The sequence below is a fragment of the Podarcis filfolensis genome, assembly GCF_964270895.1.
Source record: "Podarcis filfolensis genome assembly, chromosome: 9".
In the NCBI taxonomy this organism is placed as follows: domain Eukaryota; kingdom Metazoa; phylum Chordata; class Lepidosauria; order Squamata; family Lacertidae; genus Podarcis; species Podarcis filfolensis.
In genome coordinates this window covers 75,872,982-75,891,902 of record NC_139610.1, presented here as the reverse complement: position 1 = coordinate 75,891,902, position 18,921 = coordinate 75,872,982, and the positions used below count along the sequence as shown (strand labels likewise).

General features: G+C 44.5%; 1 protein-coding gene across 4 annotated transcripts in view; it reads right to left on the bottom strand.

Moving 5' to 3' along the window:
- Nucleotides 1-5,402: 5,402 nt before the first annotated feature.
- ZNF638 (zinc finger protein 638) overlaps nucleotides 5,403-18,921 on the bottom strand; it is a 67,267-nt gene continuing 53,748 nt past the window's right edge. For 3 of the 4 annotated variants that reach the window (XM_083631542.1, XM_083631544.1, XM_083631545.1), the window contains 8 exons: nucleotides 15,269-16,661; nucleotides 14,647-14,700; nucleotides 12,230-13,370; nucleotides 12,059-12,127; nucleotides 10,473-10,745; nucleotides 9,311-9,400; nucleotides 7,745-7,863; nucleotides 5,403-6,448 (listed from right to left, as the gene is read on the bottom strand). In XM_083631542.1, the coding sequence (XP_083487668.1) occupies nucleotides 6,371-6,448; nucleotides 7,745-7,863; nucleotides 9,311-9,400; nucleotides 10,473-10,745; nucleotides 12,059-12,127; nucleotides 12,230-13,370; nucleotides 14,647-14,700; nucleotides 15,269-16,661 (3,217 nt within the window). In that variant the 3' untranslated portion in view covers nucleotides 5,403-6,370. The remainder of the gene's footprint in view (nucleotides 6,449-7,744; nucleotides 7,864-9,310; nucleotides 9,401-10,472; nucleotides 10,746-12,058; nucleotides 12,128-12,229; nucleotides 13,371-14,646; nucleotides 14,701-15,268; nucleotides 16,662-18,921) is intronic. The other variant, XM_083631543.1, reaches the window with a different exon arrangement.

Genomic DNA, 18,921 nt, shown 5'->3' with positions numbered 1-18,921 from the left:
CCATTCAGGACCAGGGAATCCTCCACACCTGCCCGCCTCCTGTCCCCCAAGAACAGTACTTCTGTCTTGTCAGGATTCAACCTCAATCTGTTAGCCGCCATCCATCCTCCAACCGCTTCCAGACACTCACACAGGACCTTCACCGCACTCACTGGTTCTGATTTAAAAGAGAGGTAGAGCTGGGTATCATCCGCATACTGATGAACACCCAGCCCAAACCTCCTGATGATCTCTCCCAGCGGCTGCATGTAAATGTTGAAAAGCATGGGGGAGAGGACAGAACCCTGAGGCACCCCACAAGTGAGAGCCCAGGGGTCTGAACACTCATCCCCCACCACCACTTTCTGAACACGGCCCAGGAGGAAGGAGCGGAACCACTGTATGACAGTGCCCCCAGCTCCCAGCCCCTCAAGACGGTCCAGAAGGATGTTATGGTCGATGGTATCAAACGCCGCTGAGAGATCCAGCAGAACTAGGAAACAGCTCTCACCTTTGTCCCTAGCCCGCCGGAGATCATCAACCAGTGCGGCCAAGGCAGTTTCAGTCCCATGATGAGGCCTGAATCCTGACTGGAAGGGATCCAAATGGTCCGCTTCTTCCAGGCGTGCCTGGAGTTGTTCGACCATGTTCCTGTTTACTTCTGCTTTCTGCCTACGCAGGAGCCAGCATTTCGTTTTAAGGCAAGGGGCGCAGATCTGAGTTGAAAGACAGGCTTTGTTTTCTCAGAAGCAGGGAGCAGCTCTTGCTTCCTCATCCCAGAATCCTAGGTGTGTCATCTAATAACAGATTTCCAATATTATGAGAGAGGCTAGTCTCTTTCTCCACATAGTGCAAAATTTTTGAAATTCCTGTTCATGGCCTCATTTTCTAGCACCAGAAATGCAACAGATGGAAAGATGGTACAACTCCGACCAAGGAAGAATGGCAGATAAAATTGATGAGCAATGCTGAGATAGCAAAACTTACCAGGAAGAGGAAACCAGGAAGAGGCTGAGTTTACTAAAGAATGGGGAGAGTATATAATTTATTTGAAAAACTATGGTGAACAATTACATTCATTGGTAGGACTGACAGAAAACCTGCAGTAAAAATTTGAATTATAATAGAGTTAGGGAAGAGATGCAGAGGGAAAAATCTTTACGAGGATCCACCAATAAGGAAGGGGAGGGAAGTCAAAGGGGATTTTTTGTTTTTATTTGATGGCGCATCTTCTTTCCTTTGTTTATTCTATATAAACTTGAAAATGCAAAAATAAAAATTTAAAAAACAAAAGCAAATGCAACAACCTCCTTTGTAGGGGCGCTGCTCCTGCTCCCTTTTTTAACCCTTTCCTGCACCGTTTTCCAGCTCTGCTGCGATATCCTTTTTAAAATGGGGCAATCAGAACTGCACATAATTCCGGATCACGTTGCAGCATAGATTCATATCGGAGCGTTGTTAAACCAGTCACTTATTTCTTTGAAGAAACCTGCTCATTCCCAGCTGTATCATTTGCAGCAGCTTTTCTCATTCGATTTCTTCGAGCTGTTCCTGAATTCTGAGATGCTTCTTCCACTGTTTTATCCATTCTCTGCTGAAGGATCTGCAACATTTTGCTCCTCCTCGCCTTGAAATCTTTCAGTTCCAGTTGGTCATTACAAAACATTTTGTAACTATGAGATAGTGAGTTTGCTTCTTCCCTCCTCCCTCCCATTGCCTTTTCCTTTTGTGTTGTGTCTTAAGATTGCAAGATTGAGGGCATGAACTGTGTTATCATGGACATTTGTAAACCACGCGGGGAGCCTTTTTTAAAGTGGGGGATGAACAGAGAGATAAAATGAATTAAGCAAACCATGAATGACATACCGTATTTTTCGCTCTATAAGACGCACCAGACCACAAGACGCACCTAGTTTTTGGAGGAGGAAAACAAGAAAAAAAATATTCTAAATCTCAGAAGCCAGAACAGCAAGAAGGATCGCTGCGCAGTGAAAGCAACAATCCCTCTTGCTGTTCTGGCTTCTGGGATAGCTGCGCAGCCTGCATTCGCTCCATAAGACGCACACACATTTCCCCTTACTTTTTAGGAGGGAAAAAGTGAGTCTTATAGAGCCAAAAATATGGTAATTAAGTTCTGGAACTCATTCCCACAGAAAGCAGTGATAGATAGCTCTGAAAACTAACTTTACAGAGTCATGGAGGAGTCAGGTCTATCAGCAGCTGCCATCCCAGAATACCAGTTGCTGGAAACCAAAGGAGGAAGGTTTCCCACAGGCATTTATTTGGCCATTGAGAGAACAGGATGCCGGACTACTAGATGGACCTTCGGTCTGATCCAGCCGCCTCTTCCGATAATCTTACGCCCAATGCTTTTTTTCTTTAAAGATGTTTAGGGGTACTCTCATTTTGACTCAAGAAAATCACCATTTTATAGTTCAAATCAGGAAAAATATAGTAAATTGACAAAAGTACAAAGATTCACAAAATGTTTAGGGGTGTGCGTACCCCCCCCCCCAGAAAAAAGCACTGCTTACACCTAATGGAAACCTTCATTTTACAAGCCTTTTTCTTCAAGCCTGTATAGGATTTGAAAATTTTTGCTATGCATTTTTATTGTTGCATCACTTCGGGAGCTTTTTATGGGATGCGATTAGTTAAATGATTAAATAATTTAATTGCCACCATCTCTGAAACAGATGCAAGGAAAGCTGTACCTTTCCATGTCGCATGGAACATTTTTATATCCCTCTTAAGAATGTAGTCCCTCTGGACTTGCAGAATCAGATCAATACACACAAGGGAAAACAATTGGGCTGTAAAAACTGGACAAAACCTGGATACTGGCCCTGAAGAAAAGAATCACAGAGCCAGCAAGAGGCTACCTTTATCTGGCATAATCTGGGTTTCTACTCGGGGTTGTTACCTTATTCTCTCAGTCCAACCTGTAATGCGGGGACAGAATAGAAAGGAAACTTGCAGTAGTTGGGTCTAATACTTTCAGTAAACACCGCAGAGGTGCTGCTAAGTCACTGACTCCTGGCCACAGCTCCTGCAATATACTAAAATGTCACACATTAAAAACTTCCCTGAACACGGCTGCCTTAAGATGTCTTCTGAATGTCAGGTAGTTATTTATCGCTTTGACATCTGATGGGAGGGCGTTCCACAGGGCAGGCGCCACTACCGAGAAGGCCCTCTGCCTGGTTCCCTGTAGCTTTGCTTCTCGCAATGAGGGAACTGCCAGAAGGCCCTCGGTGCTGGACCTGTGTCTGGGCTGAACGATGGGGGTGGAGATGTTCCTTCAGGTATACTGGGACAAGGCTGTTTGGGGCTTCAAAGGTCAGCACCAACACTTTGAAATGTGCTCGGAAACGTACTGGGAGCCAATGCAGATCTCTCAGGACTGGTGTTATGTGGTCTCGACTGCCGCTCCCAGCCACCAGTCTGGCTTCTGCATTCTGGATTAGTTGTAGTTTCCAGGTCACCTTCAAAGGTAGCCCCACGCAGAGCGCATTGCAGTAGTCTAAGCGGGAGATAACCAGAGCATTTTCCACTCTGGCGAGACAGTCCGCGGGCAGGAAGGGTCTCAGCCTGAGTACCAGATGGAGCTGGTAAACAGCTGCCCTGGGCAAAGAATTGACCTGCGCCTCCATGTACAGCTGTGAGTCCAAAGTGACTCCCAGGCTGCGCACGTTTTAGAGGCATTTTGTGGTGGGACAGACATAGTGGTACCCGATCCCAGCTACGTTAAAATATCTTGGTTTCTTCAATGACCTTTTCTGTCCCTGGGAACATTTTGAGGTAGGTTCTCAATGAGGATGAGGAAGGGATCCATCCGGAGAATAAGGCTGCCCCTACACTTTTAATGTCTATGTGCATTAGGGCAGCCTGTTGCCTTGCCTTTCCTCCTGCTTTTCAGTCCACCTCCCTGTCAAAAGTCAGTATTCCACACTCGGTTGCTTCAAGCTCCCATTTTTTGTATCTCTGCATACTTTCGACATTTCCCCCCATCCCACCCATCTGCCATTCCCGCCGATATATGGGAGTTACTGTTCTAGTTACCGAAAGTCAGGCTCTTTTCTCAGCAGTGGAAACGGAAACTAAAGACAGGATTCAGAAGCTGCCATGGCTGGAAGATCCTGGCAGAACGATTCCAGATTTTATAAGGTCATGAAACGCAGCGCCAGCTTACATTTTAGAAGAAAGAACCAAGTCGACCCTTTTCAGCTTCTAGACTGGATGTCCCCAAAAGTGGCACTGGGTACTAATAGCAACCAGCCCACATCCCAGGGTGAAAGTTCTTATCACGTGTGATGAACAGCACCAAATGTGGTGTTTGTCCCAAGTCTGTATCCCAAAAGATGAAAAACTGGTGGCAATTGTGTAGTTTTGTGTGTAAATAATAGTTTGTATTCATCTGTCCAGGGGAAGTCATGCAATGTCTCCTGGTGACTAGACAAAGGTCACCCACTTTTGCTTCTGGCACTGCCTACTGCTGACAGGTGGCCGTCATACCCACTGAACTGGTCAGAGGGTCCATAAGTGCGTCTCTCTTTTTTTTTAATGTCTGAGTTTATTGAAGAATGAACTAATGTTGTTTTATGTATGCTCCCTTTTTTCTTTTCTTTCTTTTTCTTTTCAATATTTAAATGTGCTTACGAGAGGCATATATTTATATCTCTTACTTCTTTCTTCCTTTCTGGAGTTTCTGCTTTTATTCTTTTCTTTTTTGCTCTCTCTACATAAGCGCTTGTATTTTCTTCTTCTTTTGTTTAAGTTTGTGCATTTTGATTTGTGTGCATGTGCAATACAATCAATAAAAAAAACATGTGCAAGCTGCCCAAATGTACCTGTTAGAAAAAGAGGAGCACGTGACCATGTCTGCAAATCAGACAGGATGCTCAGAGAATGGCAAACATCCAGCTAAGGAACCTCTAGCTTTTGAATATATTTTTTTTTGGGGGGGGGGGGAAGGGAAGCAAATATGTGGCTGGGGAAACCCAGCCAGTTGGGCAGGGTATAAATATTATTATTATTATTATTATTATTATTATTATTATTATTATTATTATTATTTGCTAAGGACAAAGAAACAGCACAATCCTAAGCCAGTCTACTCAGATGTAAGTCCCACTGAGTTCAGTGTATGCTAGATCACTGTGGGAGGCTCTCTGCCTCGGAATACTAGTTGCTGGGAACTGCAGATGAGCCGAGTGCTGCTGTGTTCAGATCCTGTTTGCTGGCTTCCCACAGTCATCAGGGGAGTCACCCTGAGAGCAGGATGCTGAACTCAATGGGCCACCGGCTTGATCCAACAGGCTGCTCTCAACTCGCAGCTAACGTAGTATAGAACTGCAGCACAAACTTATCTTTTGACTACTGGAATTCTGAGCTTTCTGGTGAAACAAAAAAAATAAAATGCATTTATTTGCGGGGTGTGTGTGATTTTTATTACCAGGATGGCACAAAGACTAAATTAGAATTACACATATAGTGTTCTGGTAAGAAAGTTGCATTCTCTAAATAAAAGCATTTGCAACTTGGCAACACATTATGGGTTTCTCTCGTCCCCTTTCAGAATACTCAGCAACAGTTAAATACAGCAAAACTGAATCAATTAAATGTCTTATTATCTGCCACAAATAATTAAAACCACCTAGGAATTCCTCCAGGTGCTCAGTCTTAATTCAGACATTTGCAAATTAAATTCATTTTCTTCCTGAACATTACCCATGTGCTTTTATAGACTGTACATTTTTGAAAATTAAAGAATGAGAAAGAACTCTTGAGTTAGGGAAATTTCCTTCTGAGATCCGGCTTTCTTTCGGGAGAGGCAACACAGCATTTATGCAGCTTTGTCTTCCATTCCGACACTGGAAACATGACGCTAAAGAAAACCATGGAGGCGGTGATTCTGTTCTTTGTCATATCCTGTCTCTATACTCAGCAAGCAGCTCCTGTCACCAAAGATGTGCTGGTCTTTAAGGTGATACAAGGCTGTTTTTGTTGCAATAGACTAAAACTGTTACTCCATTAGCCCTGAGCAACAGTGATTCTCTACATCTTCTGGATTCAGACAGGAGACATCTGTCAGCGACACTAAGTCTGGCTTTTCAACACACCAGAACAGGCAGCGTTGAGCTGATAAAAAACAAACGCCGTGTACATCTGTGCCGGCAGCACAGTAGGAACATTTATTCGAACCCATCCAGCATCACTGCAAACAGCAACCCAGAGCCACCACACTATTCAGTCCACCTATACTGAATAAACTATATACAACATGTATAGCACATGGAAATCTTCAAAGGAACAAAAGGAAACATGAACACGATACACAGAACTGACTGGACCCTAAGTGAAGTTTGGGGAGGCTCTTCCTGTCTTCGTATCACCTCGAGCTCTGCTCCTCGGCTTCCCCGTCACCCTCCTTTTTCTTTTCCTCCGCTGTACTCTTGATCATGAATTTCTGCAGAGAAACACAGAAACAAACTCTTTTGCAGCGACTGAGAACTTCTCAGGTTTTTGAGGGGAACGCTTTTATTGTTGACGACATTCCACTCCCCTGGTTGCTGGCTTTGCGGGTGTTCATTTAGGAGAGGGGCAAAGCCCTGAGGGTGGGGGTGGGCAGCCTGCTAAACGCTAGCCTGGCTCTAGAAAGTTCAAAATGATGTCTGCACTGGCTCTGGACCCATGCGTGTGACTGCACAGAGAAGACTGGCCAGTATGCTAGGACACTAGCCTTGGGAATCTGGGCGTTAGGAGACTGGGTAGCAAGTGGGCAGGACCTTCAACTTCTAAAATGTCACAGACCCCCAAATCAGATTTATTATTTATTCAACATACCTACATACCACTTTTCTTCCAAAGCAGGGCTCAAAGCTGCTTGCAACATTAAAAAGTAAACTTGTTGGAAACAAGAGTTAAAATGCATTTAAAACTGGCATTAAAGTATACTTGAAAAGGTAAAAGGTAAAGGGACCCCTGTCCATTAGGTCTAGTCATGACCGACTCTGGGGTTGCAGCGCTCATCTCGCTTTACTGGCCGAGGGAGCCGGCGTGCAGCTTCCAGGTCATGTGGCCAGCATGACTAAGCCGCTTCTGGCGAACCAGAGCAGCGCACGGAAACGCTGTTTACCTTCCCACTGGAGCGGTACCTATTTATCTACTTTGACGTGCTTTCGAACTGCTAGGTGGGCAGGAGCAGGGACCGAGCAATGGGAGCTTACCCCGTCGCGGGGATTCGAACCGCCGACCTTTCGACCTGCAAGTCCTAGGCTCTGTGGTTTAACCCACAGTGCCACCCGCGTCCCTAAAGTATAGTTTGCCCCGAGATTAATGAGCCCCTCATAGTGCACTGCTGCTAGGGTCAGTTGCACTCTTTTATATGCATGTGTGCATATGTACAGAGAAACTGGAGATAATGACCACATATAAGTAAGATTGACCTCCTGGGACAGAAACATAGCATATTTATTTGAATAAGCCTGGGACAGCTCACTTGGTAGAGCATAACTCTTTCCCCAACCCAGGGCTGTGGGTTCGAGCCCCACGTTGGGAAAAGATTCCTGCATTGCAGGGGTTGGACTAGATGACCCTTGTGGTCCCTTCCAACTTCACAATTCCACAATTATCTGATTTAAAAAGGCCCCCAATGCCTTCCTAGTGCCTGAGATGTCACACTCCAGGAGAAATGGACTTCCATTTTTAATAAAACCATTTCATTCACCAGAAGGAAACACAAAAGAAAACAAGTAAGTACTACCTCCATATTTTCCTGGTGGAGCTGAGATTGGCAATGGGTTTTCATAGATGCTTCATCTACACAGAAACAGGAACAGATCTGACAGAAAAAGCCAGCCTTTGGAACAAGGAAATCCAAATCTTAAAAGAGAAAGGACACACACATTAACAAGTGAAAATCCAAGTCATCCTTTTATTTTGCCCAGATTGGGCAAGAGGAAAAATGACACAAAAGGCCACAACAACCAGAAGATTCCCTTTACAAATGCAACATTATATGTCAGGGAACAGAGTGGTAGGTTCTGGGTTTCTGTTTTCCTTTCTAAAGGTGGCTTCGGCATGACATTTTCTCCAGACCCTTGTGCTACGGAAACTGAGGCAATGGGCATGGAAGAGTTTAACATGTGCTCAGTAACTTCAGTGTCTTCAGTAAGTTTTCTAGTGCGTAGTTCCAGTGCAAAACGAACAAGAAATGGTTGTTGTGCCGTTTATTTTCCTGCTGTGGAAAACTTGAGTCATTTTTGAGCCACATGAGAGAACCATCCCAGGGAAGTCTTGGGTGATCTCCAAGTGTTCTCTTCTCTTTAATTTATATAGTGTCTTATTTTTTATTCTCTCTTCTTCTTTTTACACTTTTGTGTGTGAAAACTGGTGTAAAATGTATATGCCGATGAACTCATGCTCTTTCATGTAAATATTTTGTGGCACTCCCACCCATTCCTTGTAAATACTTAGATTCTCATTTTCTCCACACTGTTAAGGGGCGGGTGTGCTCGGTTTATTTTTATTTTTTATTTTTTAATTTGTACTGTAATGCTATGATCAAGAGTTGAGGTGTCTTGTGCTATTAAAACAAACAAACCTAACAGTCCCACAAAAGTCAGATGTACAAATGCAAAAGTTATCTATTTCCTTTTGTGACAATGATTCAGAAAGCATTGAGGCTTAAGACAGTTTTCATAACTACTATACCTATAAACCATAATTTCAGATGACCTAGCATTGCCATGTAATTATAATACTTAGCTTATTTATGCTACGTTACCTCTGTATGTGGCTTAAGCGGTTTATACTGTTTTTTGTATTTACGTTGCTTTGTTAATTATGCTATTTAGGTCTGGTTATTTATGCTACTTGGGCTGTTTAAGCTTTTTAAAATCGATTTATGCTAGTTCTGATGTATTAGAGAGATATAGGGGCACTTCAGGAGATGGATAGGCTCTGTATCCATGACAGGTATTTAGGAAGCAGTTGGATAAATTGCTAATTTTATCACAGGTAACAAACTGTAAGATTCATGTCGCTGTTAATATTGTCATGCAAAACACAGAAAGAAGTCCTCGGGTCACTTCCACAGGATACCACACGTGGATGCAGGACCACACATGCTAGAGCAAAACCAAGACAAAAAAGACCCTACTTCATTTGCTTAAACAGCAACACCAGAGTTGGCTCTGCTACATCCCAAATGTGGGGACAGAGCAAAAGATTCACCACAAATGACTGCTGAATTAGTAAATAGTTAAATAGGAAGCAGGTGATAAGAAGTTTGAAGTGCTTTTTATTTTAGAACGTAACACGATCTTACCTTTCAACTGGCTTGGAGCCTTGCATTTCTCTGAAGAATCTGTTTTTCTCCGTTTAGACTCTGGTTCCTCGCATTCTGAGTCAGTTAAATCTATAAAAGACACATTTTAATTAACGTACATATTTCCCCCCCAGGAGATGCGGTATAGTAACAACGCCATGTTCACATATAAAAATAAACTATGGAGAAGCATGAATAAGAAATTGTGCTGGTACACGGAAGGAATACAGCGGCTGCTTTGCTCCCCTCCTGCTCCCAGGAGCTAAACCATGATTATGTGCAACCCTAGGCAAACCCAGATTTGTCTCCCCAGGTTTGCGCAAAACACTAATCTGGATCTGGTAGCATATAGCCAGCCTCTGCGGATCCCACATAATAGAGGTTGTGTGAGCATGTACAGACGCAGTTGTTAGCAACTTTGCAGCAGCTTCTTACATGAGCTCTATTCCTCAAGGACAGGCCAGCACACTACCAGGGCGAGGCTATCCCAATTGAAGCATAGCTGCAGTAATAGGCTCTTGTGGAGTGAGGTCTAGGAAAGCCAAGGAGCATTGCTTTTCCCACCTCCATTGTGCCTCCCTACTCCTGAGCAATAAAACGGGGGGTCCGTGATAAATTCCTGGCCCTAGGTGGAATGTGAAAGAGCTCAGCAAACACAAGCAGAGAGGCATTGGTGGGTTACTTTTGCCAATATCTCTTAAAGCAATCCATTTGACAGCTGGTTTTGAACTGGGAGCTCTACCGCCTGCTCACTGCATCTGAAGCAATCATTTGCTCTCCACTTGCAAATACAGATACTCAAAATTGGCTTGCACCGACTGCAATACCATTACGACAAATAACAGCAATGATGTTGCAGTGCTTACAATTTTATAAGGCAAGTCAGTATTATTGTTCCCATACTGTGGCTGGGAGGATGAAGGCGAAGGCTTACCAAAGGCCCCTTAGTGAGTTCAAGGTAGATTCAAAAATGTGAGCCATGGCCTTCCTGAGTCATAGCTCCGTCTCTTAGCCACACAGATGCACCATGCCTGAGGTGCTGAACGGTTTGGAGAAACTACCTGATAGAAACAACTGCAAGCATCTGTTGGGCTGTTCTGTCAGCTTTCACCTAACTCAAACCAAGAACATAAAAACTACAAAACTGCTTTCTGGCTCCTACCTTTTTCAGGCTTCTCAGAAGGTTGTGAAGACGTCACCTCACTGCAGCTCTCCTCCTTCAATTCTGCACCAGGAACCTGGTCTTGAGGTTCAGATTTTGTGTCCAGTTCTGCTGTGGCCGTGGCCTGACTGTCCGCCATAGAAACACTCACGTCTGAGGAAGGCATCTGCACGTTTTCTCCTGCTTTCTCCTCACTGGCAGCAGACGCAGAGCTTTCTTCAACTTCCGTATCAGCTTCTCTACCAACAGCACCCTCTCCAAGACTATCCGGCTCTAGTTTAGCATATATGTGAGACAGCTCAGTTACTCTTCCTCAGATCTTGAGGAACTAACAACAGTTTGAGTTGCATTATCGGTAAGGACTAATAATCATTGCCAAACATAAGCAGTTTAAGAGCTTCATCTTTTTAATTCATGCAAAACTGTGATCTTCAAAATGCAGACTTCCCTTCTTTTCGTTTTGACAAACATTTCTCAAAATTCTGCATCCAGACAACCAAACCCATTCAGAGAATCGTAAAAGAGAATCATGCAAAGTACGTTTCCGGACAAAAGCCTTGTGGGCCCACAGGCTGGATGTCCCCCACCCCAGCACTAACATGTCTAAAACCTTTGTGACACTATGAGTGTACAAGGCAACTTCAGGGACCATAAATGGGACATAGAGACTAAGGCATGCAGGGCCCAAGCTGCAAGGAATTTCATGGGTCATAGAATCATAGAGCTGGAAGAGACCACAAGGGCCATCAAGTCCAACCCCCTGCCAAGCAGGAAACACCATCAGAGCACTCCTGACATATGGTTGTCAAGCCTCTGCTTAAAGACCTCCAAAGAAGGAGACTCCACCACACTCCTTGGCAGCAAATTCCACTGTCGAACAGCTCTTACTGTCAGGAAGTTCTTCCTAATGTTTAGGTGGAATCTTCTTTCTTGTAGTTTGGATCCATTGCTCCGTGTCTGCTTCTCTGGAGCAGCAGAAAACAACCTTTCTCCCTCCTCTATGTGACATCCTTTTATATATTTGAACATGGCTATCATATCACCCCTTAACCTCCTCTTCTCCAGGCTAAACATGCCCAGCTCCCTTAGCCGTTCCTCATAAGGCATCGTTTCCAGGCCTTTGACCAAGGTCGTTTCCAGGCCTTTGACCAGGCCTTTGGGTCCTGCCTGGAACTCCAAATTTGCCTAGTGTGGACCTCTTGGTAATATGTTTCTAATAGGCCATCTCTCTCAGGAGAGCCTATGTTCAGTGGCACCTAGAGACTCTTAAAGGAGTTTGCATGAGCTCAGATTAGTGGAAAGAGAAACAACAGAGTTCCTTTCTTGCAACACGCCTAACTGCGAGGTACATCATGCAGGAACTCGTCTTTGCATGAACCTCCAGTGTGGCAAGTGTGTCGGACTCTGAGCTAGAGGAGGGTTCAAATCCCCATGAAGCTCTTTAGGGGAGCTTGGGCCAGTCAAGTCTCTCAGCCTGAAGCTACCTCACAGGATCAAAATGGGGAGAGAAGCAACTTGCCTGCCCTCTTGAGCCCCTGGAAGGAAAAGCAGGAGAGACATGCAAGACTCAAGTAAATAAATCTCACCAGGTGGTTGCTGGTCCTCCCTCATACTGCTCTCGCTATCTGGCATTTCTGCCTGGTTCAATATTGGTTCTGCAAGTAGAAGGTTGCATATATAATTCTGACACTTTTGCTCAGGTGGCTTTCACCTCTTCCATGGGGTTGAGCCCTGTTAAGACGTAACTCCATTCCTACCTGCCACTGGCTGCTCACACCCTGTGTCAGCTTCAGGCGTCCGGCTTGTTTCTTCATCTCTTCCTTCATCCTTTTCTGTGTCTATTAAGGCAGCTGGCTTGTCAACTGTGGCGGCCACAGAAATGCAGGTCTCCTCTTGAGGCTCCTCTACCTGAGCCTCAGTTCCTTCAAGTTGTTCCTTTGAGGCCTGCTCTCTCTTCTCGGCCAGAGATTCACCTGGAGTTCCAGCTTCTTCTGGCTTGGCCACATCCTCTTCTGGTTCAGCTACTGCCATGACAACCTCTTCTCCCGATATACTTTCAGCAACTGACTCTTTCACTTCTACGGAGGGAGGAGAGTCACTTTTCCCCTCTTCCTCATCCTCGCTTCCAACCTCGTCTACAGTAACAAAGTTAAGATCTTCTTTCAAGCGATTGAAGTCCGCCAGGAAGTCTTCGTCATCTTCCGCCACTTCATCCAAAGTCACCAGATGCTGATCATCGATGTCCTCGTGGATCTCGTCCACGGTAACTAGAGTGCTGGGATCTTCTGGGATCTGAGAAGAAAGGAAATCTCCAGGATCCTCTCCAGGATCCTCAACAACCTGCTTCTCACCCTCCCTGGATTTTATGGCCTCGCCAACCTTGAAATGTGACAGCTCACTTAGCGGCATCTCTTCCACTTCTCCAATTTCATCCACGGTGACTAAGGGCTCTGCTTTAAGGTCCGACTCATTATCCCCTAAAGCGAACGCATCCTTAGGGTCTTCTTGCTCTGATATCTCATCTAAAGTAACAAGTGACTGTGGATCTTTGATCACTTCATCAATCAGCTCCTCCTCGTCATTCACTTCATCCACCGTGACCAAAGTCTGGGAATCTGGCACGGCTTCCAAGTTCAGAAGCTCAGCCTGCATCATTCCACCTTCATCTTCTCCAATCTCATCCAGAGTAACAAAGGAAAGCTCATTTTCATCAACGTGCACAGAGCTCTTGCCCTTCCTTTTCTTGGAACTCGGCTCGGAAGGAAGGCTTTTCTTGGTGTGATCCTTCCTTTTGCCTCGTACGGGGTTTCTCCTGGGCTGAGTGGGAGAGTCCGTTTCCTCTAGAACTTCATCCATGGTCACAAACTCATCCAAGTTAAATGGAGAAAGCTCTTCTTCCTACAAAAGAAAAACAAAGCTCAGCTTTAGAGAGCAAGAGAAATCAGCAGAAGTATGGTGACAATGATGCCCAGTAAGGGCAGTTCAAAACCAAAGAGGTGAACATAGAAACAGAAATTTACCACGGCCACACAAACACAGGATTTGTGTCTTTGACTACTGTTTATAGAAGCTGCTATCTGGAGGGGCTTTGCCCTAACATGGGGGTGTAAGTAAAGGCTTTTGAGCTTAGCATGACTAAAGAACATAGACCAGGTATTTTGCGGTTTATATATTGCAATTTTATGTTGTGAACCGCCCTGAGATCTATGGATGAAGGGGTGCATAAAAATTTTATAAACAAACCAACCAAACCAAACCAAAAACCAAACCAAACCCTAGATGAAGGCAAAGGCCCCTCCAGTCCAGATTCCTGTTCCCATAGCAGCCAACCAGGCACCATGGGGAAGCTCACAAGCAAGACATGTGTGCAACAACTACACCCTCCCTGCAACTGGTACTGAGAGGCCTCCTGCCTGATGGGAGAGGTGGAACATAGCTGCCATGAGCAACCGTAGATGAGCGTCTTTTCCTCTGTGAATGTGTCTCATCTGCTTGGATGGTCCTCCAAGCTGGTGACCGCCATTACATCTTGTGGAAGGGAATTCTATAATTTAAATGCAGCAACTTTTTACCCTTTACCCACCAAAGTTCCTAGGAACCCAAACTTTGAAGAAGAAGAAATGTGGTAACCTTTTTTTAAAAAAGGAAAAGAAAAAACTGGGATATTATAGTTACTGCTATGAAGCAATTGCCATGTTTGTAGAAAAAACTCAGAACCTCCCTCACCTCACACTTTCCCTCTCTCATCTCTCGAATCACACCAATGGCATAGGCTGGTTTTCGCCCCCTGCTCCAGCGCAGGAAACACAACCCATGTAATCCAAATCCAAAATTTAAGTGGAACCATGTTCAGTTCCATCAGTTGTTCAAACAAAAGGTCAGAATAGGTCAGAAAAATGACCCTCACCTTATTTCCTAATAAAATAATGATGATGATGATGATGATACAGTGTCCATCTTCCTTAAGGAAATCTAGAGTCTTAAGTTCTGAGCCACAGCAGCTTTCTCCGTTTGGGGTAGTATATGACCATGAGCATTATAATAATTTTTTAGTCGACAGGAAAGTGGTAAGAAAAACTATGCCTTCAAAAACTCGCTGCAGAGACCTTATTTCAGGTGCTTCTTGAAATGATTGTAATTCTAATGCTGTCACTCACTTTGTTTCTTCCCTTACCTCTTTTGGTTTTGTGCAGCTTTTAGAACTTCTAGTAGTTCTCCCAGCAGATACCTGAAGAAAATTTAGAAAGGGGAACAAGAATCAAAACAACAGAATTGCAAGCTCACCGATACACGACTTCCCCCTTTAAACTTGGATGAAATTCATTACACGCTAAGAAAGTTAAGACCGTGCCAATCATTTTTAAGATCCGGGTATTGAGCGCACCAACCACCTCGTGAGTAAGTGGTCCCTTCTCAGCATCCAGTATGTGCAAAACCGTCAGGATTCGACACAGAAAGCCTCACCTCACGACAGAGGAGACAGCGACAGCAAGGGAAAGAATGAACAATACTTGCCGCCCATTCAGAACTGCACCGTGAAGAGGTGCTCTACTCTCAGGTTTACCCAGAAGAGGTTCCCGTCCACCGAGTGCTTCCGAGTGAACCGCTTTCCAGCTGTGCGTGCCATGAATCTAGAGACGGCAGGATCCCCGCCTGCCTGTTTGCCCCGCTTAATGCAACCACTTAGAGGAAGGGAACTGGGCCCAGGCTACCACTGCACTGGTTCAGGATCTGGAAGAAGCGTCAACGTTAGTTACCAGCCAGTCACAAGGAGCCAGCACTTTAGCCCTTCTCACCTTATTGCTGCCGCTGTCTCGCTTCACACTGGATGATCTACTCTCCCGCTCCGGGGTCTGCTTTGAGCTACCCTTAGTTTCCACTGGGGAGTCCTTGTCTGGCAGCGACGAACTCTTCCCAATGCCTAACTTAACAACAAGAGAACGTACGTTGGACTTAGACTTGCCGCCATCTGTCACGTTTGACCTGCCGCTCGGAGGCCTTTGCTGACTCGCTTCTTTTGACACCACTTTCTTTTCAGTGACGGTGCGGCTCCTGGTTGCCGGCTTCGCGGGAGTCTTCTGCTCCTCTTTTCTCAGAGTCGAAGCTTTCGTCTTGGATACATTTGGGACAGACACTGGAGCCTTTAGCATACTTTCGCTAACAGAAGTAGTCTCTGCACTGGATGCTGATTCTGATGCAAGACTGACAGATTCAGCTGCTTGTCCCGGTCCTTTACTGACGGATTCAGCCGCTTGTTCCAGTCCTTTACTGGGCTGTGCCTTGGGTAGAATTTGTTCAGGACTCTTGTCGTCTGTATTCTTTTCAGGCTTCTCCTCCTTGGTTGGTCCATCATTTGATACCAGCCTTTCAGGTTGCTTCTCTAAAGTTGTCTCCGTCTTGACTACATGTAATTCAGGTTTCTCCTCTTTGACTTCCACAGCTTCCAGCATCGCTGCCTCAGATTCCAGCACTGTATTAGCTTCAGCTGCGGAACAGGGGATTTCAGATTCCTTGTCTGTCACCCCCCCAATCACCTGATGTGTAGGTGTTTCTGATATATTGAGTAATGCTTCAGTACTATCTGCCTCTTGGGTTATTGGCTTGCTATCTGACTGTACGTTGCCACTTGACACTTCCTCCACGGCAACTTCTGCAGAGTCCACTGGAAATGTCTCAGAGGTGGCAGCAACTGTGTCTTCTCCTTCCACGGTCATGACAGAGTCTACTCCTATGCTCTCCGCTTTAGTCGTGCTGGGTAATTCTTCCGGTGATTTACCAAGAGGAGTGGATAATTCTTCACTTTTGTTTTCTCCAGTAGCTGCAGGTGCATTTTCCAGAAATTCATCATTAGAGGTGTCTGTAATTTTTTCTTCCTTCTCCAAACTGGATGGCAAAGTAAGAAGAACTCCTTCGGATTTTACTTCAGATGATCCTAAATCAACTGGCATAGTAGGTGTGGTTGTTGCTCCAATTCCAGAATCCTCTTCTGACCCTTCTGTCTTTGATGGTTCTGATGACACTTCACATACCACTTTCTCAACGGGTCTTGAGTCTTCTTCAGTCTTCCCTTCTGGAATCCTAGGCTTCTGATCAGAACTTGGTTCTTCCTTGGCCTCAGGAGGTTTTGGTGAAGGAACAGCAGCTGGGTGCACCACTCCTGATCCTTCGGGAAATGTGTTCAAATCAGGGCTAAATATATTTAAAAAGACAGAAGAAATCAAGCTATGTTGAGAACTCCACAGTAATCAATAACCCCTTGACGCCAACGGTTGGGATTTCCTGATGCAACAGAGCTAAGCATTAGGAAATCTAGCCTAACAACCAAACTGGTTTTCACAATGAGCCAAGTTCTAGTTTACCTCTCTCTTAAGTTGCTTCAGCATGGCAGGCATCTTAGCATTTCTCTAATGGTACTAGTCAGTATGCATGTGTGCTCTGTGTACCTTGGAGCTGACAGGTCAGGTTTAAGTTTAGGTAGGGAGAAAGACAGACAGAACACAGGGACGCATAGCTCTGGCTGTGGATATAAACCAATTTAAAGTTAGAATAGGAAACCCTCCTGATCTTTTATCCACCTTCCTGCAGTTCCGCTCCAGAAATATGGGTGCTAAATGGGGTGTTACCTAGAGAACTGAAATGAGTCAGACAAGAGTGGAAATGTCCACACATACACACTCGCTGAGCCTTTAGTCCATTTTCAGCTTTCTGACAGATTCCAAAATAACCAAATTCAAGGCGACAATGTACAGTGTTCCAGAGAACTTCCACTTACAAGTACATAATTATTAGGAATGTAAAAACGGTCCTGCGGCAATCAGATCAAGGCTCTATTTGGTCCATCGAGCTTCCAGCAACAGCCAAACTGGTGTCTCCTGAAAGCCCATTCTAGTGTGTCTCTAGAATAATCTCCACCTGGAGGTGAATGATTTCAAAGCTGGGGTAATGGCAATTCTGCTTTGATGACCTAGGAAAGGGTGCTAAGATATCACATGTTCCAACTGAAAGATGATCACACACCAAACTGGGTGCTCTACATGTTATGTGAAGTGAGTCAGGTGCCCTCAGAAAGAGGGCAAAATAAAAGCTCCATAACAACCTCCCCCCCCCCACAAAGCACAACCGGCAGGGTGAAGTGTGCTGTATTCTGCAGAACCAAATGAAAAGGGGAGGCGTGTAAACTGTGCTGGCAATTGATGGGAGAAGAACTGCCACTATCACAATAGATTAAAGGAGGGGAAAGTGTCTTGCCCAAGCAGGAGCAATTCCAAAAGGAAACATCAAACCCCAAAAAATAGGACTACAAAGCAGTAAAATATATGCAAAAATAATGTTCTCATTGATAATTTTAATATTTCCTGCAAACCACTTTGAGGTTTTACACCAATCAATCAGTATATAAATTTTGCTAAGTAACAGAAATAAAAATTTGAGATCATTAAATTTGAGAAGATCTCAGGAACCTACCTGGACCCTGAGATCATCTTCTGAGGCCCTTCTTCTTATGCCTCCTCCTTGAGAGGTCCGGAGGGTGGCAACAAGAGATCAGGGCCTTTTCTGCGGTGGCTTCCCGTTTGTGGACTGTTCTCCCCAGGGAGGTTTGGCTGGCACCTTCATTATACACCTTTAGGTGCCAGGCGAAAACGTTCCTCTTCAACCAGGCCTTGGGCTGACTGATTGTGTTGTGGAAGGCTGGATTATTGGGTTGTCTTTGTATTATTATTATTATTATTATTATTATTATTATTATTATTAATATGTATTTTCTCCTTTTTCATATTTCAATTTTATGCTGCTAATCACCTGAGATTCTACGGGTATAAGGTGGTAAACACATTTAATAAATAATAATAATAATAATAATAATAATAATAATAATAATAATAAACGGTCAAGCACAAAAGGCATGGATTTTGTGACTTGCAAAGGGGATGCTGATGCGTATTAGAGTAAATGAAACTAGGAGAGTAAGGAATGCAAGGCACACTATAATGAAGCACAGCAAACAGGATCCAGAACCGAACCAAGCAAAAACAGTATGGTTCCTCCAACTTTTGGCAAATATAGATGGGACCTTCCAGTTGGGATTAGTGATGTGACGCAGCTCAACTTCATGGCATTAGTGAATTTACAGAACTCCAGGGGGAAACAAAAAAGTTCCTGAGTAATACACATCTGTATGGTTTGGATAGACAGCTGCATGAATTCAGAGGTAAACTGCAAAGAACATGTTTCTAAATTGTGAAGATATCCAACCGAGATTGGCTTAACACATATATCCCCTCTCTCTGGGCTTTCAACAACACAGCTTGCACATGTGACTCTTTTCAGGTGAATCTACACAGGAAAATTCCCAGAGAGGTTGGTCATGCTACTCAACCAAAAGGGAGCCTTTCTTGAAGAGGAGAAGCTACTCACACAATGATTCAGTCCTTTAAAATGTGTTTTTTAG